The sequence below is a fragment of the Bos grunniens genome, chromosome 18 (genome assembly GCF_055505025.1).
Source record: "Bos grunniens cultivar Pamir isolate PY7600 chromosome 18, Bosgru_T2T1.0, whole genome shotgun sequence".
NCBI classification, from domain to species: domain Eukaryota; kingdom Metazoa; phylum Chordata; class Mammalia; order Artiodactyla; family Bovidae; genus Bos; species Bos grunniens.
The window spans coordinates 43,237,774-43,258,139 of record NC_141182.1 but is presented as its reverse complement, the minus strand read 5'-3'; the positions used below and the strand labels follow the sequence as shown (position 1 = coordinate 43,258,139).

Below are 20,366 nucleotides of genomic sequence, written 5' to 3'. Positions count from 1 at the left end.
ACTAGAGTAGTTATTGCAGCTCTCCAGAGGACATACAGTGATTCAGTGACAAGCACTGGTGCCTGGAGCATGCCTGGCCTGTAGGAGACCCTCAGCCCAGGTTAACCCCTTCATGCTTCAGCTGGTCTGCATTCTCCTGAGGGTCAGACATGTGTCTAAAGAGCTCTCTGGATAAACCTACAGAAAAGTCAAAAGAATATCAAGTTAGAGAATCTCTCCCTGCAAATGTTAAATTTTTCTTCTCTGGGCTAGGTGGTGAAGTGTCTATTAGAGTCGAATGCAAAACCCAATAAAAAGGACATAAGTGGAAACACACCCCTCATTTATGCCTGTTCCAGAGGCCACCACGAAGTCGCGGCGCTGCTGCTGCAGGTAAGGCACCCGCCACCCTGGCCCCCACCCCGGCCCAGGAGCTGCTGGCGTGGGTCGGCTTGCAGGGAGCCCCTGGCAGCGCCCTGGGGAGGTGGCAGGGCTCATGGTGTAAGCGGGCCCTGGGAGAGGAGCTCTGGAATCAGGGGCCTTGGAGTCAGTGATGCATCAGAGATGCAGGGTTAAGGACTGAGCCACCGCTTTTCCTGGAGGTTTGGGTCTTGCCTCATTTACCAGGTCAGTTGAATCGTTACCTGAAATGTGAGCTGAATGTCCTTTTTTGTCACTGCTTTTTTTCCCTCTCATGATGAAGGCTGTATGTGTTGACTGTAGAAGGAAGAATTTATAAAAGAAGGGAAAAACCCAAATTTTCCATAACCCTGCTACTCAAGGGTAACTATTTTGGGTGACTTTTTGAAAATGTGCATAGTTTAGATCAGTATTGTTTTCTATCTTGGTTTTTTTTTTAATTGTGCTGCATGACATGTGGAACTTCCTGGACCAGGGATCAAACCCGAGCCCCTGCAGCGGAAGCACAGTCTTAATCCCTGGACTACCAGGGAGGTCCTCTATCTTGTTTTAACTTAACATAGAAAACCGTTTATTAAAAATCTGAATTTTTTTAATGGTTGCATAATTATGGATGTACTTACTGTAGTTTTCTTTTTTAAAACTCTTTCTGCTTAATACATTTAGGTGACTTCTATTTTTTCCCCTGCTGTTGAGTGATAAATGCTGCCATGAATATCTTTGTACATAAATCTTTTTTCCTCAGTATTACTTTTACCCCTAACATTTTAAGACAAATTTCAGACATGCAGAAAAGCTGAAGGAAGGTTATAGTGTACATCCATATAGCTACCACATCAATTCAGTGTGGATCATTTTTAGCACTGCTCTTGACTGTACTGTTTTTCTTTCTAGCACGGGGCCTCCATCAACGCTTCCAACAACAAGGGCAACACAGCACTGCATGAGGCTGTGATAGAAAGGCACGTCTTCGTGGTGGAGCTGCTGCTGCTTCATGGAGCATCGGCTCAGGTCCTGAATAAGAGGCAGTGCACAGCGATCGACTGTGCTGAACAGGTAGGTGGGAGCACTTCCTGGCTGAGGGCATCCCAAGCTCCCTCACAGTTCTCGTGGATCCCCCACGTTGAAGCCAGATCTGAGAGAATGGTAGCCAGACCTCTGACTCACCGAGCTGGGCTGAGTTAGCATGCTAGAGTCCGCCAGTGTGGCTACACCCCCGGTCCTTGGTCACCTGGTCAGAGGTGGCCTGCTGGGGAGCCAGCGGTAGGTTTTTTTTCCCATGCTGCATGCCACATGTGGGATCTCAGTTCCTCAACCAGGGATCAACCCCATGCCTCCTGCATTGGAAGCACAGTCTTCACCACTGGACAGCCAGGGAAGTCCCCAGGGGTAGTTTTCAAAGGTCCGAGTAGAGGTGCCTCTCACCCACTGCAGGCCTTGGTGCCCTGACCTGCCCCACTGTCCAGCAGTCAGGCGCCTACGGGGAAGAAGTAGGATGAGACAGTGTCCTGGTCTCGCCCTTCTTGCCCTGGGAACCCATCAGGGTCTTAGCAGCACAAGGGAGAAAGTGTGTGCAGTCTGTGAGCACACCTTGAGTTCTGTGAGGGGCGGTTTACCACCCTCCCAGGGGTGGATGTGCACTGTGGGAAATGGTGAGGGAAGAGTCTGGTCCTCCTGGGGAAGAGGCACCTCTTCACTGGTCCTCTGTTCACATTGAATCTTCATATAGTTTCCTACTCAGGTGGACAACCGGTAGGCTGTTGAGCTGCACCACTGACACTTTTAAGTCACCATAACCCAACCTACTCATGTTGTTGTTCATCTGCTAAGTCGTGTCCGACTCCGCGACCCCATGGACTACAGCATGCCAGGCCTGCTGCAGTCCCAGCATCAACTCCCCATCTCCCAGAGTTCACCCAAGTCCATGTCCATTGAATCGGTGATGCCATTGAACCATCTCATCCTCTGCTGCCCTCTTCTCCTTTTGCATTCAGTCTTTCCCAGCATCAGGGTCTTTTCCATGAGTTGTCTGTTTGCATCAGGTGGCCAAGTATAGGCTGAGTTTATTTACTTGGTATATTGCATCAGGTTGCTAAAGTATAGGCGAGTATATTTATTTAGTATATTCAGTGTAGTTTGCAATATATTCATTTCTCATTTTCAGTTGTATTTCTTAACAGAATTGACATATTTTAAACATTCAGTTTAGCACTTCCTCAAATGATGATGAGTATCTTTCACTGAGTCCTTCTATGTGTTGGGTGCTCAGTAACCTCACAGTAACTCTACAGTAACAGATCCTGTTCTCATCACCCCCGCTGCACAGAGCAGTGAAACACAGGCAGAGCCAGCCCCCAGATGCAGGGCTGTTCTCCACCACTTTATGGCCTCCAAGTTTTGTCGGTAGTGGCTTCTTTCTTAGCTTTTCTGCCCAGCCACGCCAGCGTTGACACTTAGATTAAAAACAGGCAATAACCTCCTAAGAAAGAATTTTAAAACCCCGTCACTGTTACCTTTTCCTTTTCAACTTATAGAATTCAAAAATAATGGAATTGCTTCAAGTTGTACCAAGCTGTGTGGCCACATTAGACGACATTGGTGAAACAGACCACAGCGAGTACGTCACTGTTAAGATCAGGAAAAAATGTAAGAACTCACATTCTTTCTGGAATTCTCAGCTTGGGTTTATTTGGAAATCCATGAGTGGTTGCCAATTTCCACCTAACTTTCAATGTAAAACGTAATTAGAGTCATGACTGGGGATGGGATTATAGGCACCAAAGAAATGTACGTTACAGCCTGTTTCATCGACTGTTTTGGATACTGGCTTTCTGGTCGATGGTAGTGCTTCCTAAGGAGGTGAGGAGGACACTTGGAGGCCTCACCCTGAAGGTCAGGCCCCCACTTGCCAGCTTTGGAGGAGGCCCTGCCTCTGGTAGTTCCGTCCATGTCTCGAGTTCTAAATCCAGGCCTTTTTCTAAGCATTTCCTGGACATCTGGGATAAATGCTACCTTTAAATATTTTTTAAAAAAATGAAGTAGTGCTATTTGCAGAAACATGGATAGACCTAGAGATTGTCATCCTGAGTCAGAGAAGGAGAAATATCTTATGACATCCCTTATATGCGGAATCTAAACAGAAAGGGTACAAATGAACTTACAAAACAGAAAGAGACTCAGAGAAGGAACTTATGGTTGCTGGCAGAGGGGAAGGATGGGAGGGATAGTTAGGGAGTTTCAGATGGACAGGTTCACACTGGTGTATTTAAAATGGATAACCAACAAGGGCCTACTGCACAGCACGGGGAGCTCTGCTTAGTGTTATGTAGCAGCCTGGGTGGGAGGGGAGTGTGGGGGAGAATGGATACCTCTATACATATAGTTGAGTCCCTTTGCTGTTCACCTGAAACTACCACAATACTGTTAATCGGCTACACACAAATATAAAATAAAAAGTTTAAATGTTAAGAAAAAAGATTTCTTTTTTAATTTGCAGGTGTATAGAGGTTAATGGTAATTAGAACAGCAGCTGCCAAACAGGGGTGGGGCTGAAGTATTTTCTAATACTTTTTAATTAATCTTTTTAATAAAAAGATTTTTTATTAATACTTAATACTTTTTCTTAATCTTAATAAAAAAGTTGTTATAGATGGGGTCCTTGTTCAACTTTTTAAAAAATTATTGTTGTAGTTTGAAGTGTAATAATGTGAATAAATCTATTCACATATCTGGGTAATCCTGAGGCTGTCTCACCGTAATTGTTTGTGCCTGCGGAGTATCAGTGTATTAAGGGTTTATTTTTGTTTCATGGGGGTTCACACAGTAATACATAGGTATCTACTATCACGTTTCTGTAAGCAAATGAAATCCTTAATTTCCTAAATGTTGTTAAACTTTAACTAAAAGAAATGTTGAAACTTTGCATCTGTGCTTTAATTTCTAAACAATTGTTAAACTACCCTTGGATGTTTTCAGATGTTCTTATCCTTTTATCTATAGGGAATTCAAAACTATATGATCTACCAGATGAACCTTTTACAAGACAGTTTTACTTTGTCCACTCAGTTGGTCCATTTAAGTGAGTATAAAATTCAAGTTTATTTCTGTGCTTTTGACCTTAATTTTACTTACAACTCAAGCAGGTTATTTGCAGCTTTAATGCATATAAATAAATCTGCACCCATCAAATACTGCCACCTCGTGGCCAACCAGAATATTTTGCACCACTATCCCAAACACTTATTTTAGTTTGTTTTGGGTTTCAGGGCAAGGACTCCAAAGGAGATTATGGCACGAGACAGAAGTGTCCCTAATCTTACTAAAGATTCTTTGCATGAGGTGAGTTATTAAACACTGTCTTATACCATTATTTTTTAAATCCTAGATTTTTCAAAACTAATCCTTGGAAAACACGTTTCTTATCTCAGTAGTCCCGTCACTGGTAAAGAGTTACAAACAAAGTGAGTTTGGTGGCAAGATTAAATACTGTTATATTTAATAATGCATTTCTGAGCTGAGAAAGGAAAGTGAGGGAAAAGTGGCAGACAGTTGTGACACATGGGAAGATCCCGCAGTTCGTAACATGCATACTAGGTGAACGATCTCAGATTTTACTGTGTGAGCTAATTCACTAACGTGTTAATCACTAATGTAAGGAAGAAAACACATCTGTATATGAATAGTTAAAAACCTTGGGAGTATGGTATAATGTTGCTCATACAGTCAGTTTTGTTTGTGGCCATCTTCCTACACTATTTAATACTCATAAAAAGAAGCCTGCTTTCCTTTCTGTGGTGCTATTAGGTGGCTCTTCTCAGAAAACATGGGTTTTCTTTTCTTTTTTTAATTATAGCTAATTTACATTGTTGTTAGTTTCTAGTGTACAGCAAAGTGATTCAGTTTTTCATATATACATATATGATATATATATTTTTTCTTTTTCAGATTCTTTTCCATTTATAGTTCATTACAGCATACTGAATAAATTTCCCTGTGCTATACAGTAGGGCATTACTGAAACATGGCTTTTCTTATTGGTGCTCATCAATATCATACGTGCCTTATTTGAGAAATAGAATTTATAGTATGTCTGGCATAGGCTTGCTGGAACAAATATACTACAGTTCTAAATCTTTTAGCAAATTAAAGTGATTTTTGTTAATATGCCTGATTTTGATTTCATAATCTTCCCTGGCGTTGTTAATAGACCTGCTTCTGGGTGGAACACCTGCAGACTTTGAAATATGGCTGGGTTCAAGCGCTAGCTTTCCCCTTGCTAGCTGGGGGACTTAAGGCAGATTGCTTAACTTTGCTGATCCTATGTCCTCAGCTGTACGCACAATGGGGATGACAGCAGTACACATCTGTTAGAGCTGCAAAGATGAAATGTGAAAACATGTAAACATGTTTACACTGTGTCTGACATGTGGAGTACGCGCAGGTCACACTTTCACTGCAGGGGTGTTAAGAGTTGAAATTATGCCTGCAAAGTACTTAGCACATTGATGACACCTCAAGAAGTGCTCAAGGGTAGCTGTTACTCTGGTGGTTGTTTTCAGGTACAGTGCAAATATGAAGTGTCTGAATCGTATCTTTTCTTTAGCCAGGGAGACAGAGAGTCGCACGGAAGCACAATAACCTGCCAGACCAGGGCAGGTCTGAGGCTGCTGACAAAGGAAACGATCAGCCGGAGAGGCCTGGACCAAGGCAAACTTCTCCCAGAAACAGGAGAATGCTGCGTAGACACACGGTCGACGATACAGTGGTACCCAAGGGCCCAGAGACTGCTGGCAACCTGAGCACTCCCCAAGAGGCTAGCATTTCCCAGTCTTAACAGTAATAAGGAGGAATTATCTACTGCCAAGAAGCAAGTCCTCAACAAGAAGATGCTGCGCATGAATACAGCTTCGCACTAAATGAAATTTGTTTGGCTTGAGAGAAAAGCAGAAAGGTCCTGAAAGCTTTTCTGTGGCTGATAGAAAGAATACAACAGGTCATCACTAGCTCTTTCCTCTTCAGAGGTAATGGATACACTTGAAAAGGGATGGACAAAAATTCCAGTGGTGTCCAGATCTATAAGACACTTCTTAAGTATTTGGGTTCCTGGGTTACAGTGAGAGGTTTCATCACCAGATTCTGACCTCCTTCTAATGAAAGGTGCTAAACCTCTGTGATGTGTATGAACTAGCAAACCACAGTCTAAAAGAACTCCTCCCTCTGGGATAAGCCGAAGAAAAGCAATTTAGGTTTCACTGTACTGTGGAGGCTGGGCAGAAATACGGCATTTGAATAAAGAAAACAGGGCTGAAAAATGTCCCTTTTAAGCAACACTTGAACCCAAAGATGCCTAAATGCCATTTTGATTGCTCATTTTAGTTCCAAGGACACATATGACATGTTCTACACTATGTATGTGGGGAAAGCTGGGTATACTTTTTTCTTCCAACAAAGTACAGATAATTGACCACTGCACTTATACACCTGTAGCAGTGTCTCTAGAAACATCCCTTTCCGTTAAGAGCCCCCCTAAACGTCACACCGGATGGATGGTTACTGAAGAGAGTAGACTTGGCACATCTTCTCTTAGTCTTTTGATTCAGATTCAAAACTTACAGCACAAACCAGGTCAAAGTAACTTTATGTTAGAATTTATTGCCATTTATTCCTTTTTATAAATTTCTATAGATTATATTTCTTATTTTTTTATGTTACTAATTAGTCTAGAGCTGCAAACACGGGTTTGTCCTGAGTACATTTTCAAATAACTTTGTAATAGGGAAATGGTTTTGTGCACGTTCTTGGAAATACTTGTGTATGTACAGAAGGGAGGGGCTGATTATTTTTCTATAAAGTAATTTATGATTTTTAATTTTCTAATGTGCCTTGGATATGTGCCAAATGATGGGAAAGAAACAGTAAACTTTATGATTCTTGAGTGTGTCGTGGTGTACTTTTTTTAGTTTGTTCTCCTATGGTGATAGTTTCTCAGCCTTTCTGCTATCAACATGTGCTTGGTGTGCGGAGTCATCTTCTCCCACTGGATAGATAATACATTTTATTTTTCAACTAGAGATAGAAGTTTGACTGAAATGTGTGAACTGGGTCATTTGGAGCAGATTATCCAGGGCTGCTGACCTAATCCAGTAAGCACAGTACCTAGGGCCCCCACAAAGGTATTTTCATTTCTTTTAGCATCAGAAGAACAAACTGAATATAATACAGCTACGTAGCCCGAACAGCAAATAAACACGGTTGCTTTGCAAGTTTGTTCTATTTTTCTTCCTCTCCCCAACTTTTAAACAAAACCACCTCCTTGGCCTAAGTTGCTGTGCTTTTCTAGCATCCTGATTAAGAGACTTGACACTGTGCAGTTTATTAGCACAGTCCTGTCCAAGACACAAATACGTACATTGGAAACCACCTAATTTGGGGGGTGGTACAACAGTTTTGAAAACCTACCGTGAACCTATTTGCAGGGCAGGAATAGAGACGCAGGTGTAAAAGAATGGACTCGTGGACCTGGCATGGGGAGGGGGTGGCACCAACTGACAGAGCAGTGCTGACATATGCACTGCTGTGTGTACAATACACGTGTCTAGTGGGAAGCTGCGGTAGCACAGGGAGCTCAGCTCAGTGCTCTGCAACGACCTAGAGAGAGCCTCACGAGGGAAGAGATGTATGTATACATACAGTTGATTCACTTTGTTGTATAGCAGAAACTAACACAACACTGTAAAGCAACCATACTGTGATTAAAAAGAAAAAAGAAAGAAATATTGAAAAAGCCAAACATTCACATACACCCTCCATAATTCTAACAACTGCCCCAGCTGGTAGGAATGTCAAGTGAGAAGGTTTACGGAAATAAGGGGGCTAATTTGCTTGCACGGTCAGAGCTGGGGTCAAGGCCTGGCTAGCAGTGTCACCTATTTCCAGCTGGATGCACCCTTCACCTGGAGACAGAAATACCATGAATGGGACTCTCAATCCTGGGGGAGAAGTTTCCTCTTGAGCTATTCTGGTAATCAGCAGGGTGAGCAATCTGAAGTGATCACCTCAATTATTTAAAAAAACACATGTGTTTCTAATTACTTTCTCAATTAAAACTAAATTTGACAATTCAGAAATTGGTAATGCCAAAATTCCTATTTTGTATGAGAATGTTTTGAATTCAGAGTATTGTAGTTCAATCAGAAAGGTGAGAATAACCAGCCCCCACCCCCCGGATGGAAACATATTCCACTCCTGCAACGTCATCGAGAATTTCTGTCCTCACTTTCCATTCTACAGTGTCTCTGAATGAGGGGAGGTTTACAGTCCAACACCTTCACCTCAACAGCTGCCATAACAGTGGTTATTTTGTAAGAGAAAGCATGTAGCAAACTTGCTCAGAGCTGTCTAGTCTCCTTCCAGTGTTTCTATGTAAAATCTACCTGTTAACTGGGATTATTTTTTCAAAATCCTTGATCAGATTTTACTTTGGTGATTTACTGTTCCTCTGAACTCTTTTTGATGTCCTTAATAGCTCTACTCATGTATTTGCTTACTGAGGAATACTAGACATGTATTCTAACACTGACTTCACTTCACTAAATTTTAAGTCTGAAATAGAGTAAAATCTCAAGTATAATTTAGAAATATACCAGCAGGGTATATATCTCTAGCTAGAGACTGGAACTATAAATATCACATTTTCCATCACTTTTCCTGCTATTAATCCTACTGAGCTCATTAAATGTTATGCACCTCCTCTGGAGCTGGGCCCCCCAGGACTAAGACAAGTTACACTGAATAGCTCACTTGAGAGAGAAATTTATGATTCAAAGTTACAAGCACAGTTTTTCATAACCTGGTGGGAATAAAGGACAAAAGATGACACTTGCTTTAAGTTACCTGCAACCTTATCACTGAAGACCCAGAACATTTCTACCACAATGGTGAACTGCTAAACTGTCTCAACTGGACTCGAATCATTAGAAATCATTTCTCTTAAAAACATGTTTACTAGTGTTTAAGTATTATTACCAGTATGTCTCAGTTATTTTGCTAATTTTTTTCTAATGGACGTATCCTCCAGTTACAGAGGTGGTACGGGTAATATTTGTTAGATGAGTTAATGCTTTGAAAAGCAGATTATAAATGAAATCAAAGTTAGGAATTTTCCTACATTAAATGTAAGGACTATCTGCAGGAAGAAAAAGGTCTTATCTGCTTTCAGAACCTATGTCTTGGAAATACTAAAACTGACTCAGCTTAATCCATGAGTCTTAACACCTACGATGTTACAGATGCTGCTATTTTCTTCTCACTGAAGATGTTGGAGCAGCTCCTACTTCTGCTAAGGTAATTTTCCCACTTAACACTAATGTCACAAGTATGAAGGATATATTCATGCTGCTACATATGTTCAAAGCTTTTGATAGGGAAGGACAAGTTTTAAATGCAGATCTTCTGCTCATTTCTCTATGGTAGAAAAACAACTTTGTCCAAATTTTTCTATTTTGCATAACAAGTTTATTTTTAAAAGGTATATAGACAATAAACAAAGTAAACACACCACCAGATCTTAACTTCTGCCAAGTATTATCTCCTAGATAATACTGGAACTTCGTTAAGTTCCAGTCTCTAGACAAATTCAATAATCGTCATCTTCATCAGAGTCCATTACTTTTCTTCTGTTGAACTGGGGGGAAAATTAAACGAGTATCATGTTTCATAAAACATAACTCAGATTTTCTGAGAAAACAAATTCCTACCCACTACAGAAAGACATTTCTGTTTGTGTTTAATATAACTTAAGTGTTTCAGACCAACCAAAGAGCCTTGAAAATTAGACCCTCAATGCAACGTTCTCCCCAAACTTCCCACTGTTGTAAAACAAAAATGTCTATGGGCTAAAATGTTTGACACACTACATGCAGATGTAACACGTATTTAAAATATCAATCTTTCTTTTGTTGTGTGCTTTGGGGGAAACTTACTTTAACTGTTGTTTTCTTTTCTGTTTGTTGGCTTACTTTTTCGAGGATTTCTATTAAACCTTGTTCTGATACCTAGGATAATCAAAGAGAAAAACAGTGCTTTTTTAAGACAAAGAATTGACCTTAGCCGACTGAATCATTTCAATCCTTCCAGGATGTGGAGGTAGAGGTCAAGAAGGAAGGAGAATGGGACAGCTGGCTGAAACCACTGGCTATAACTCTTGGTTTAAGTTTCACTTAAAATCTGCTCTGCTGGTCTTCATTTGAGGGAGGAAAAGTATCCATCAGTTAGCTTCCTCAAAAAAATCCAAGGTTAACAGGTATTTAAGAACCCCTTCATCACCACTAGCAGACTGACAACCACCTACACCACTGTGTTAAGTGAATGGGACAGAGATACTCCACCTCCGCACCGAGACCTTGAGAAGCTTAAAAGCAGGAGAGAAGTCACTCAAAAAAGATGAAGCCTCTGTCACCCCTCCACACGTGTTCTCAGTGTAAAGGGTTCAGGGCAGGTTGATCTCTGCAGGCTATGGTGGCGGCAGAGGGCTCCCCAGTGCTGGTGGGGCTCGTCTGGATCTTGAAGGAAGATCAGGGTTGCCAGAATATATCCCTCATGGCAGTATGGCAATGCACAGAATAACCAGGAAATTCAGCACTTCTTCATTTGCAAAACAAGCATAACTTTCCCAATTTTAATTAGTATTGCTGACAAACCTTGCTTCCATTGTAGAAGCAATTTAGGCTATCTGACCCTAATAGTCACTGGTTCCAGAACAATGTCAGAAAAGGAAAGCAGCAGAGGATTTTAGAAAAGAGAGTTATCTTTTAGGATCTATGGTAGACACTATTCTCGCCTTTAAAAACTGCTTCAACAAGAATTCTGTAACCAGAAAGAGATGAAATTGACCTTCTGAGGATACATTTTGGTAAAGTAGGTAACAACAGATTAAAGCTGCCTCAAGGCAGGTCAAGCTTACCTTCCCACTTAGTTGTCCATACCGTGCCATCTGTATAAGGTAATTCTCTACTGCTTTAGTTTTCTCAGGCTTTACAAGTGCTAAGTTACTTACTAAAAAGGAAGAAGAAAATATATATATATATATACACACACACACACAAACACGCACAAAAAGAAGTCAGAACTAAATGCACTTATTCCTTGAGACGAAGCACTAACATTTCTAAAGCACTTCAGACTTCTTGATGTCTTGAGACCAGCAAGGTAGGTAAGGCAGATGCTACTGTTACTCCTCTTAAAAATGCGTAAACCACAGTTCAGCTTTGTCAACCTCAGTCACGACCACAGAGAGGGAGTGGTGAACCAAGATTAAACTTGGGGGCTCAGACTCTAAGCTCCATGCTTTAAAAACAAAGCAAAACCATGACTGTTCCACGAAGAGCAATTTCTATATTGCATGCATGCTAAGTCACTTCAGTCATGTCCAACTCTTTGTGACCCCATGGACTGTAGCCCACCAGGCTCCCCTGTCCATGGGATTCTCCAGGCAAGAGCACTGGAGTAGGCTGCCATTTCCTCCTCCAGGGGATTTTCCTGACCAAGGGATCAAACCTGCATCTCCTGTGGCTCCTGCATTGCAGGCAGATTCTCTATACCGCTTGAGCCACCAGGCAAGCCCTCAAAAGCAACCCATCCTCGCGAATTTCTATATTACTACGCATATACAATCATGGTGATCCATCCAGGGCTGCATCTTCTAAGCTGGGCTTCAAGTTATAATACAGAAGATAATGTTTCATTCTGATTGGCTCAGTTAACTTTTTTTATGGTTTTATTTTTTGTGATGAAAAACACAACACAAAAGGAGAATACAGGTACACCTCCTTTTACTGAGCTTCACAGACACAGCAGCCTCCACAAGTGGAGATCTGTGGCATCCCACATCCCTGCTTTGAGCAAGTCTGCTGGCACTGTTCTCCTGACAGTGTGTGCTCACTTCACGTCTTTGTGTTACATTTTGGTAATTTTCACATTTCAAATTTTCTATTGTAATTCTTATATATATTATGGTGATCTGTAATCAATGATCTTTGATGTTATTGAAAAACAAAAATCGTGACTTGCTGAAGTCTCAGATGATGATTAGCATTTTTTAGCAATAAGGTATTTTTAAATTAAGGTATGTATACTTTTTTGTTTTTTTAAGACATAATACTATTGCACTTAACAGACTATAAAACTTTTATATGCACTGGAAAGCCAAAATATTTGTATGACTTGCTTACTGTGGTGGTCTGCAACCAAAGCCAAAATATCTCCAAGATCTGCCTGGACAATAAACCAAAGCCCCCATCACCCAGGTCAACTGCTAGCAGCATTTTGTGACTGACTTGCCTGAAGAGTTATCACCAATAAATTTTATCTAATACAGTCATCCCTTGGTATCTGAAAGGACTGGTTCTAGGATTCCCTGCAGATGCCAAAATCTGAAGATGCTCAGGTCCCTCATATAAAATGGTGTACTACAATCGGCCTTCTGTACCTGTGGGTTCTGACTCTATAACAACGGAGGGCTCACTACACGCACTTGGAGATCATTTCAATAGCAGGAGAGAATGGAGCTGGAACTTTTAATAACAACTTAAGTATGTTTCTTTAGGTTTATAAACCTAACACTTCTTATAAATAATCTGTATCTCACATGCTTTTAGGTTAAACAAGAATTTAATCTAGAGATAGCAATATTTCATATACATCTCCCTATTCAAATAACTCAAACCAGTTTTATAAAGAAAACCGAAGATGCTTACACCGGGCCCGGGCTGACTGATCCAGAACTTGGGCTAAGATACTGTTTCTCATTTCTGCTTCCCTACAAGAAAAACAGGTCAAGCAAAATTAGAACTAAGATGCCAGCATTCCTACTGAACACAGAAAAATTTAACAAGTCCATTCTTATTCAAGAGCCAGTTTTATATTTTGTGAGTTTGAAAGGTAAAACTTCACAGTTTCCCAATTCAGAAGGGAGTTTCAGTTCAACCACCATTATAAATACTTATTAAGTACCCAGTGTGTGAGAAGGGCTAGAAATTTGTAGTGAGATTTCAGGCAAATACACAGACGAATGATTAATCCGTGTAATTTTCTTAGAGATAAAGAAGCTGAGGTTCATGGAGACCATGTTAAGAAGACACAGGTAACTGTGGCCAAGGTATGACCAGATTCCACGTTTTAAGATTCTCAGTTCTAGTTTTGGGTTGGGAGGGGAGTTACAATTATACCCGTTTCTACCCTTGCATCTTCCCACCTATCCAGGCAGGAACTATTTCATATTCACAGGACAGTGATTTCAAATTTTTTTAAAGCACAAATTGTTTTTCAAATGAAGCCCTTCAAGAAATTTAATATGAACTTAACACAGAAAAAAGTAGAGATTCTTTGGCTGAATTAGAAGGCTGAATCCGCTGTACAAGGGCAACAAGAAATAAACCACTATGCAGAAAGGAAAGTATGCATTCATCAGTTTCAGCCCTGAGTGGAGAAAGAAAAAAGTGTCTCTTGACTTTAAGCTTTAGCCTTGTAGGTTTGCTGTCTGAATTCCTTCTGGAGGCAGGGTGGAGGCAGGGAAAGAACATCAAGCAGAGAATTTTAAGAGGTCTAAGGTTAGAAATGACCCCAGTGATGGCAGAAGTAAAGGTAAATCCTCTTTGGAAGAATCCAGAAGAAGAGCAATCAATTATGCAACACATCTGAATTACAGATATGTTAAAACGTGAAAAAAAATTCCCATCTTCAGAATCAGTGAAGTTCATGTAGTAGATTTGTTTCCTTCTTAGCACTATCCCAGGTGCTTACCAATGTGTCTTTCCCTCTAATGTGAGCTACATACAGAAGGGAAGGAACCTTCTCCATCTTGCCTATTTCTGTAGACACAGCACAATGCCTGACCCAGAGCAGGTGCTCAGTAAGTATCTGATGGATGAACGAATGAATTAAAGGGTAGCATGGGGGACTTCCCTGGCAGTCCAGTGGTTAAGACTCTGCACTTACTATGCAGGAGGCATGAGTTCCACCCCTGGTTGGGGAACTATAATCCCACATGCTGTGTGTGTGCTGTGCCAGGTGAAAAATAAAAGGTAGCCTGGGGGCAGGGAGGGATAGGGAGTTGTTTAATAGGTATACTTCCAGCTTTGTAAGATGAAAAAGTTCTAGAAATGTGCTGCAAAGCAATGAGAATATGATTAATACGACTGAATGATACACTCAGAAGTAGTTAAGAAGGTTAATTTTACCTTTTGTGTTTTTTATAAGAGTTAGGGAAAAAAGGTAGCGTGATGGGCTAACTAATAAACCTGCCACGTGTGAGGTGCTCTGCCACGTGCTGAGATAAACTAACACTGAGGATAGGAAAAAGTTACTATTTCAGTCGCCTCCGACTCTTTGTGACCCTATGGACTGTAGCTTGCCAGGCGCCTCTGTCTATGGGATTCTTCACGCAAGAATCCTGGGGCGGGTTCTGTACCCTTGGTTCCCCTGCAATCCTCACAACACCCCTATGAGGTAGTCCTATTAGTATGCTTATTTTAAGGTAATCACAGTTTAGCAGAGAAACATCAATCAGTAATTGCAACAGGAAGTAGTAAGTACTGCGGGGTTCCATACATACTTAATTGACAAACTAATAGGCATGGGTCTGGAAAAATCCCTATGCCAGGAAGAACTTTAAGATTCACACATCTGTGAATAAAACTAAAGTAAAAAAAGAAAAAAGGTGAAACCACCCTTCAAAGAGTTCAGAGTTCCCACAGACATAGAGAACAGAGCAAGAGGTGAGCAAAGCCGGTGAAGGTGTCTAAAGTACAAACTTCTAGTTATAAATAAGCCATGGGGATGTAATATGTCATGTATAGAGTGGGTGGTGACTATACTTAGAGACTATTGAATTGTATATAGTTAATAGTATTGAAAGTTGCTGAGAGTTAAATCTCAAAAGTTCTTATCACAAGAAAAAAAAATGTGTAATTATGTGTGGTGATGGATGTTAACCAGACTTACTGTGGTGGTCACTTCATAATATAAACAAACATGGAATCAGCATGCTGTACACGGAAACTAATGTTAAATCAATTATTTCTTAATTAAAAAAAGGGAGGGCCCCTCTACATTCAGAGTTCCAGCCGGTACCTGTGCTTTGCTTCCTGTTGTGCTGCATCGCCAGGATCCTGAAAAAAACAATTTTATCTTTTAGAAATTTCACGGGTGGTGGGGGAGGGAAGGAACTATTTTATTTCGTTATTTTATTTTGTTTCTGGTACCTAACAGGCTCCTGCAGTGGGAGAGATGGGCTTACAAAATAATTAAAAGCTGGGCCTCACAGAAGTAAAAAGATAAGTTTCCACTTACTACAATTGTTTTGATGAACTTCTAAAGTCTCAATCTAACAGAATGTTTTAGAATACAAACAGATATTAAGGAGAAGAGCCCCTCTTACGAAACCGTATTTAACGTGTAAAGAATAATTTCTGGAAAAGAAAATGTGCTTCGGTATTGGGGACGCTGATGATCAAACAACGCTCCCTGCCAGGCTATCCCGCTGCATCCCTAACACTTCACTCCGGGTTTCCGCACAGCAGAGTCATTAGTTGGGCGTTTCATCTCCGGGGTTAGTGTTCAGTGCCTGGCTCTCAGGACTGTCAACTCCGTCGGGCGATGTTCCCCGCTGTACCCTCTGCACCTGGCACAAGGAAGACCCCCCAGAAGATGTCTGTCGACCCCTCGGGTCGAACCAACTGTATTCTAAACAACATTCGGCTGGAACAGTAGTCAAGTAGGCTAGGTCCATTAGCTAAGGGCACCGAGAGACCGGAGAAGCTGAGCATTCTGCTTGGGACGCAAGACGGCCGGGCGGGTGAGAGACGGCCCGCGCCCGACCAGCCCGGGGCAGCACGTGGTTCGGTGGCCGCCCGAGCCCCCACGCGACGGGCAGAGGGGCCGAGACGGCTCGGAGGCTACCAGAAGGCCGCCGCGGGCGGAGGCGGGGTCCTGGCCCCGGGGCAGAGACGCCTGGAGCCTCAGCTGGGGGGCCGCGCCCTCTACCTCGGGTGAGGGTGGCGCCCAGCAGGGGACGGGCTGGGCGGGTGTTGGGCTCGCTCACCCCGTGCTTCGCCTGCAGCTCGGCCAGCCTCTGCTTCCTCAGCGCCTCGAGCTCCTGCTCCGCCATGCTGCGGCCGGCCCGGGCGAGCAGCAGCAAACACGCTCCGACTCTCTCCGACTCACTCCGAGGGAACGCCGGCAGTCCCTCTGCGCGCGCGCACCGCCCTCCGCACTGCGCAGGCGCCCGCAGCGCCCAGGCATCACCAATCAAGCCTAGAGCCGCGCAGCCCGCCCCAGCCAGGGACTGGGGAGAAGCCGGAATCCGCGATTGCAGGCGGTGGGAGGTAGGGCAGAACTGCTGCGCCGAGCCTTCCCGAGCTCGGTTCTTGCTCCCAGCTGCAAGCGTGTGCTCAGCGGGCGTGGACGCCGGCAGGGTTAAGATCCGGCTGTGTGTGGGAAAAGACAATAACCCAGAAACAGGCTACCATCAACAACTATCAGTCAGTTCAGTTCAGTCGCTCAGTCGTGTCTGACTCTTTGCGACCCCATAAATCACAGCACGCCAGGCCTCCCTGTCCATCACCAACTCCCGGAGTTCACTCTAACTCACGTCCATCGAGTCCGTGATGCCATCCAGCCATCTCATCCTCTGTCGTCCCCTTCTCCTCCTGCCCCCAATCCCTCCCAGCATCAGAGTCTTTTCCAATGAGTCAACTCTTCGTATGAGGTGGCCAAAGTACTGGAGTTTCAGCTTCAGTATCAGTCCTTCCAATGAACACCCAGGACTGATCTCCTTTAGGATGGACTGGCTGGATCTCCTTGCAGTCCAAGGGACTCTCAAGAGTCTTCTCCAACACCACAGTTCAAAAGCATCAATTCTTCCGCCTTCAGCTTTCTTCACAGTCCAACTCTCACATCCATACATGACCACTGGAAAAACCATAGTCTTGACCAGACGGACCTTAGTTGGCAAAGTAATATCTCTGCTTTTCAATATACTATCTAGGTTGGTCATAACTTTCCTTCCAAGGAATAAGCATCTTTTAATTTCATGGCTGCAATCACCATATGCAGTGATTTTGGAGTCCCAAAAAATAAAGTTGGACACTGTTTCCACTGTTTCCCCATCTATTTGCTATGAAGTGATGGGACTAGATGCCATGATCTTAGTTTTCTGAATGTTGAGCTTTAAGCCAACTTTTTCACTCTCCTCATATACTTTCATCAAGAGGCTTTTTAGTCCTCTTCACTTTCTGCCATAAGGGTGGTGTCATATGCATATCTGAGGTTATTGATATTTCTCCCGGCAATCTTGATTCCAGCTTCTGCTTCTTCCAGCGTTTCTCATGATGTACTCTGCATATAAGTTAAATAAGCAGGGTGACAATATACAGCCTTGACGTACTCCTTTTCCTATTTGGAACCAGTCTGTTGTTCCATGTCCAGTTCTGAGTGTTGCTTCCTGACCTGCATACAGGTTTCTCAAGAGGCAGATCAGGTGGTCTGGTATTTCCATCTCTTTCAGAATTTTCCACAACTATAACTGTAGGTAAAATTTGTTAAGCCTATAATGTGCTAGGCTCCTGTTATCCCCTTTGGTGGATAAGGATCCGGGTGCTTAGACTAAGTGGAATGATGGAAAATGTGCTGAAACTGGACGGCAGTGATGGTTGCACAATTTTGTTTTCCTTAGCCATCACCAGAATTTTGTCCATCCCTTGGGTTGGATGAACTCATCTTCTAGAAAACATTAAGCTAGTAGTCTAGATCCACAAGGGAATTTAGTTCACCAACTAGGGTTGGAACCCGTGCCCCTTGCAGTAGAAGCCATAGTCTTAATCACTGAAACCCGATGAAGGCCCATAATTCTTAAATTTGTTGCTGCTGTTGCTAAGTCGATTCAGTTGTGTCCGACTCTGTGCGACCCCATAGATGGCAGCTCATCAGGCTCCCCCGTCCCTGGGATTCTCCAGGCAAGAACACTGGAGTGGGTTGCCATTTCCTTCTCCAATGCATGAAAGTGAAAAGTGAAAGTGAAGTTGCTCAGTCGTGTCCGACTCTTCACAACCCCATGGACTGCAGCCTACCAGGCTCCTCCGCCCATGGGATTTTCCAGGCAAGAATACTGGAGTGGGGTGCCATTGCCTTCTCCGCTTAAATTTGTTAAGAAATGTTAAATTGTACACTGAAAATGGATTGAGGGTGGGACTGGAGCAAACAGAGACTCGCTGGTCATCCTGCATGGAGAAGCCAAGTTAAAACAAACTTGGGAGGCTGAAGTTGGGAATCAGACGAGTCTGGCTTCCCTGTTAGCTCAGTTAGTAAAGAATCCATCTGCAATGCAGGGAACCCCGGTTTGATTCCTGGGTCAGGAAGATCCACTGGAGAAGGGATAGGCTACCCACTCCAGTATTCTTGGGCTTCCCCTGTGGCTCAGCTGGTAAAGAATCCCCCTGCAGTGTGGGAGACCTGGGTCCAATCCCTGGGTTGGGAAGATCCCCTGGAAAAGGGGAAGGCTACCCACTCCAGTATTCTGGCCTGGAGAATTCCATGGACTGTATGGTCCATGGGGTCGCAAAAAGTCAGACACGACTGAGTGGCTTTCACTTTCACTTTCTTTCCTCAGAGGTTGGCACAGGAGCTATGAAATGTGGTGTGAACTGTGGGGACACTCCCAACACACACACACACACACACACATGCTCACACACAAACATGCACACACGCACACTCAGGGCTGTCCTGGGATGAATTCCCTGGCAGTAAGATTGTGCACTTCGGGCCTGGAGACATTGGTTCCTGCTGGGGGGAATGTTAGCTCCCTAACCCTGTGACATGCTTGTTTTCTTGGTTGTAGCAAAATATAATACGTCATTTACCATTTTAACCAACTTTAAGTGTACAGTTCAGTAGTGTTAAATACATTCACCTTGTACGATCTCTACTATGCTTTTCATTTTGTAAAGCTGAAACTGCTGCTGCTGCTGCTGCTAAGTCGCTTCAGTCATGTCCGACTCTGTGCGACTCCATAGACAGAAGCCCACCAGGCTCCCCCATCCCTGGGATTCTCCAGGCAAGAACACTGGAGTGGGTTGCCATTTCCTTGTCCAATGCATGAAAGTGAAAAGTGAAAGTGAAGTCGATCAGTCCTGTCCGACTCTTAGCGACCCCATGGACTGCAGCCTACCAGGCTCTTCCATCCATGGGATTTTCCAGGCAAGAGTACTGGAGTGGGGTGCCATTGCCTTCTCCAAAACTGAAACTATGCCCTATAAACAACAACTCCCAATGCTCTATAAATAACAACTCCCAATACCCTCTTCCTCCAGACCTTGAACCATTTTACCTTCTGATTCTACAAATTTGCCTATGATAGGTGTAAGGTGAGTGCAGAGAAAAAGAGAGCAAGCAGGGCAGTCACGCAAGAAAAGGAAATTTATTAGAGGGAAAAGAGAGGGCAAGTGGCTCTTAAGGAGGACCAGTGTTCTTCCTTTCTGATGGAGTCCTTCTTATACCCAACCAATGAAAAAATTCTCTGAAGGGATGGTCAAGTAGCAGGAGGTCTGTAATCTGGTGGTCTTGAAGCTTTGGGAAGATAGGCCCCAGTGAAATAACAGGATGCTATTTGGGCAATTTGGTCAGTCTCACAGATCACTGTGATTTATTCCTTATTTGTGAGGTCGACATAACGAGCCATCTTATCAGTGAGACCCTATTTGGCCCTAGCAACAGGTACCTCATGAAATGGAATCGTACTATTTGTCCTTGTGTGACTAGCTTCTTTCCCTGGCATGTGTTCAGGGTTCATCCATGCTGTGCCCTGTGTCAGAATTTTCTTCCTTTTTGAGAGTGAATAATGCTTCTCCCTTCTTCCCTCCCTTTTCTTGAATATACTTTCTAGTCATTTTAGTACTTTGGTGTTTTTTTTTCCC

At 43.0% G+C, this 20,366-nt stretch overlaps 2 protein-coding genes across 6 annotated transcripts in view; one reads left to right on the top strand and one right to left on the bottom strand.

Moving 5' to 3' along the window:
* ANKRD27 (ankyrin repeat domain 27) overlaps nt 1-7,333 on the top strand; it is a 60,839-nt gene extending 53,506 nt beyond the window's left edge. For all 4 annotated transcript variants that reach the window (XM_086351717.1, XM_086351718.1, XM_086351716.1 and 1 more), the window contains 6 exons: nt 253-372; nt 1,294-1,455; nt 2,934-3,045; nt 4,399-4,477; nt 4,665-4,737; nt 6,002-7,333. In XM_086351717.1, coding sequence (XP_086207843.1) covers nt 253-372; nt 1,294-1,455; nt 2,934-3,045; nt 4,399-4,477; nt 4,665-4,737; nt 6,002-6,232 — 777 coding nt within the window. In that variant the 3' untranslated portion in view covers nt 6,233-7,333. The remainder of the gene's footprint in view (nt 1-252; nt 373-1,293; nt 1,456-2,933; nt 3,046-4,398; nt 4,478-4,664; nt 4,738-6,001) is intronic.
* A 2,556-nt stretch (nt 7,334-9,889) lies between these two features.
* PDCD5 (programmed cell death 5) lies at nt 9,890-16,668 on the bottom strand. Of its 2 annotated transcripts, XM_086351721.1 has the most exons (6): nt 16,496-16,668; nt 15,526-15,563; nt 13,152-13,213; nt 11,360-11,451; nt 10,380-10,451; nt 9,890-10,081 (listed from the first exon to the last, which is right to left on the bottom strand). In XM_086351721.1, the coding sequence occupies exons 1-6, from the start codon at nt 16,559-16,561 to the stop codon at nt 10,034-10,036; spliced, it is 378 nt and encodes a 125-aa protein (XP_086207847.1). In that variant the 5' UTR covers nt 16,562-16,668; the 3' UTR covers nt 9,890-10,033. The 2 variants fall into 2 exon arrangements, with proteins under 2 accessions (XP_086207847.1, XP_086207846.1); XM_086351720.1 differs by lacking the exons at nt 9,890-10,081; nt 10,380-10,451 and having other exon boundaries at nt 11,122-11,451.
* Nucleotides 16,669-20,366: the final 3,698 nt, after the last annotated feature.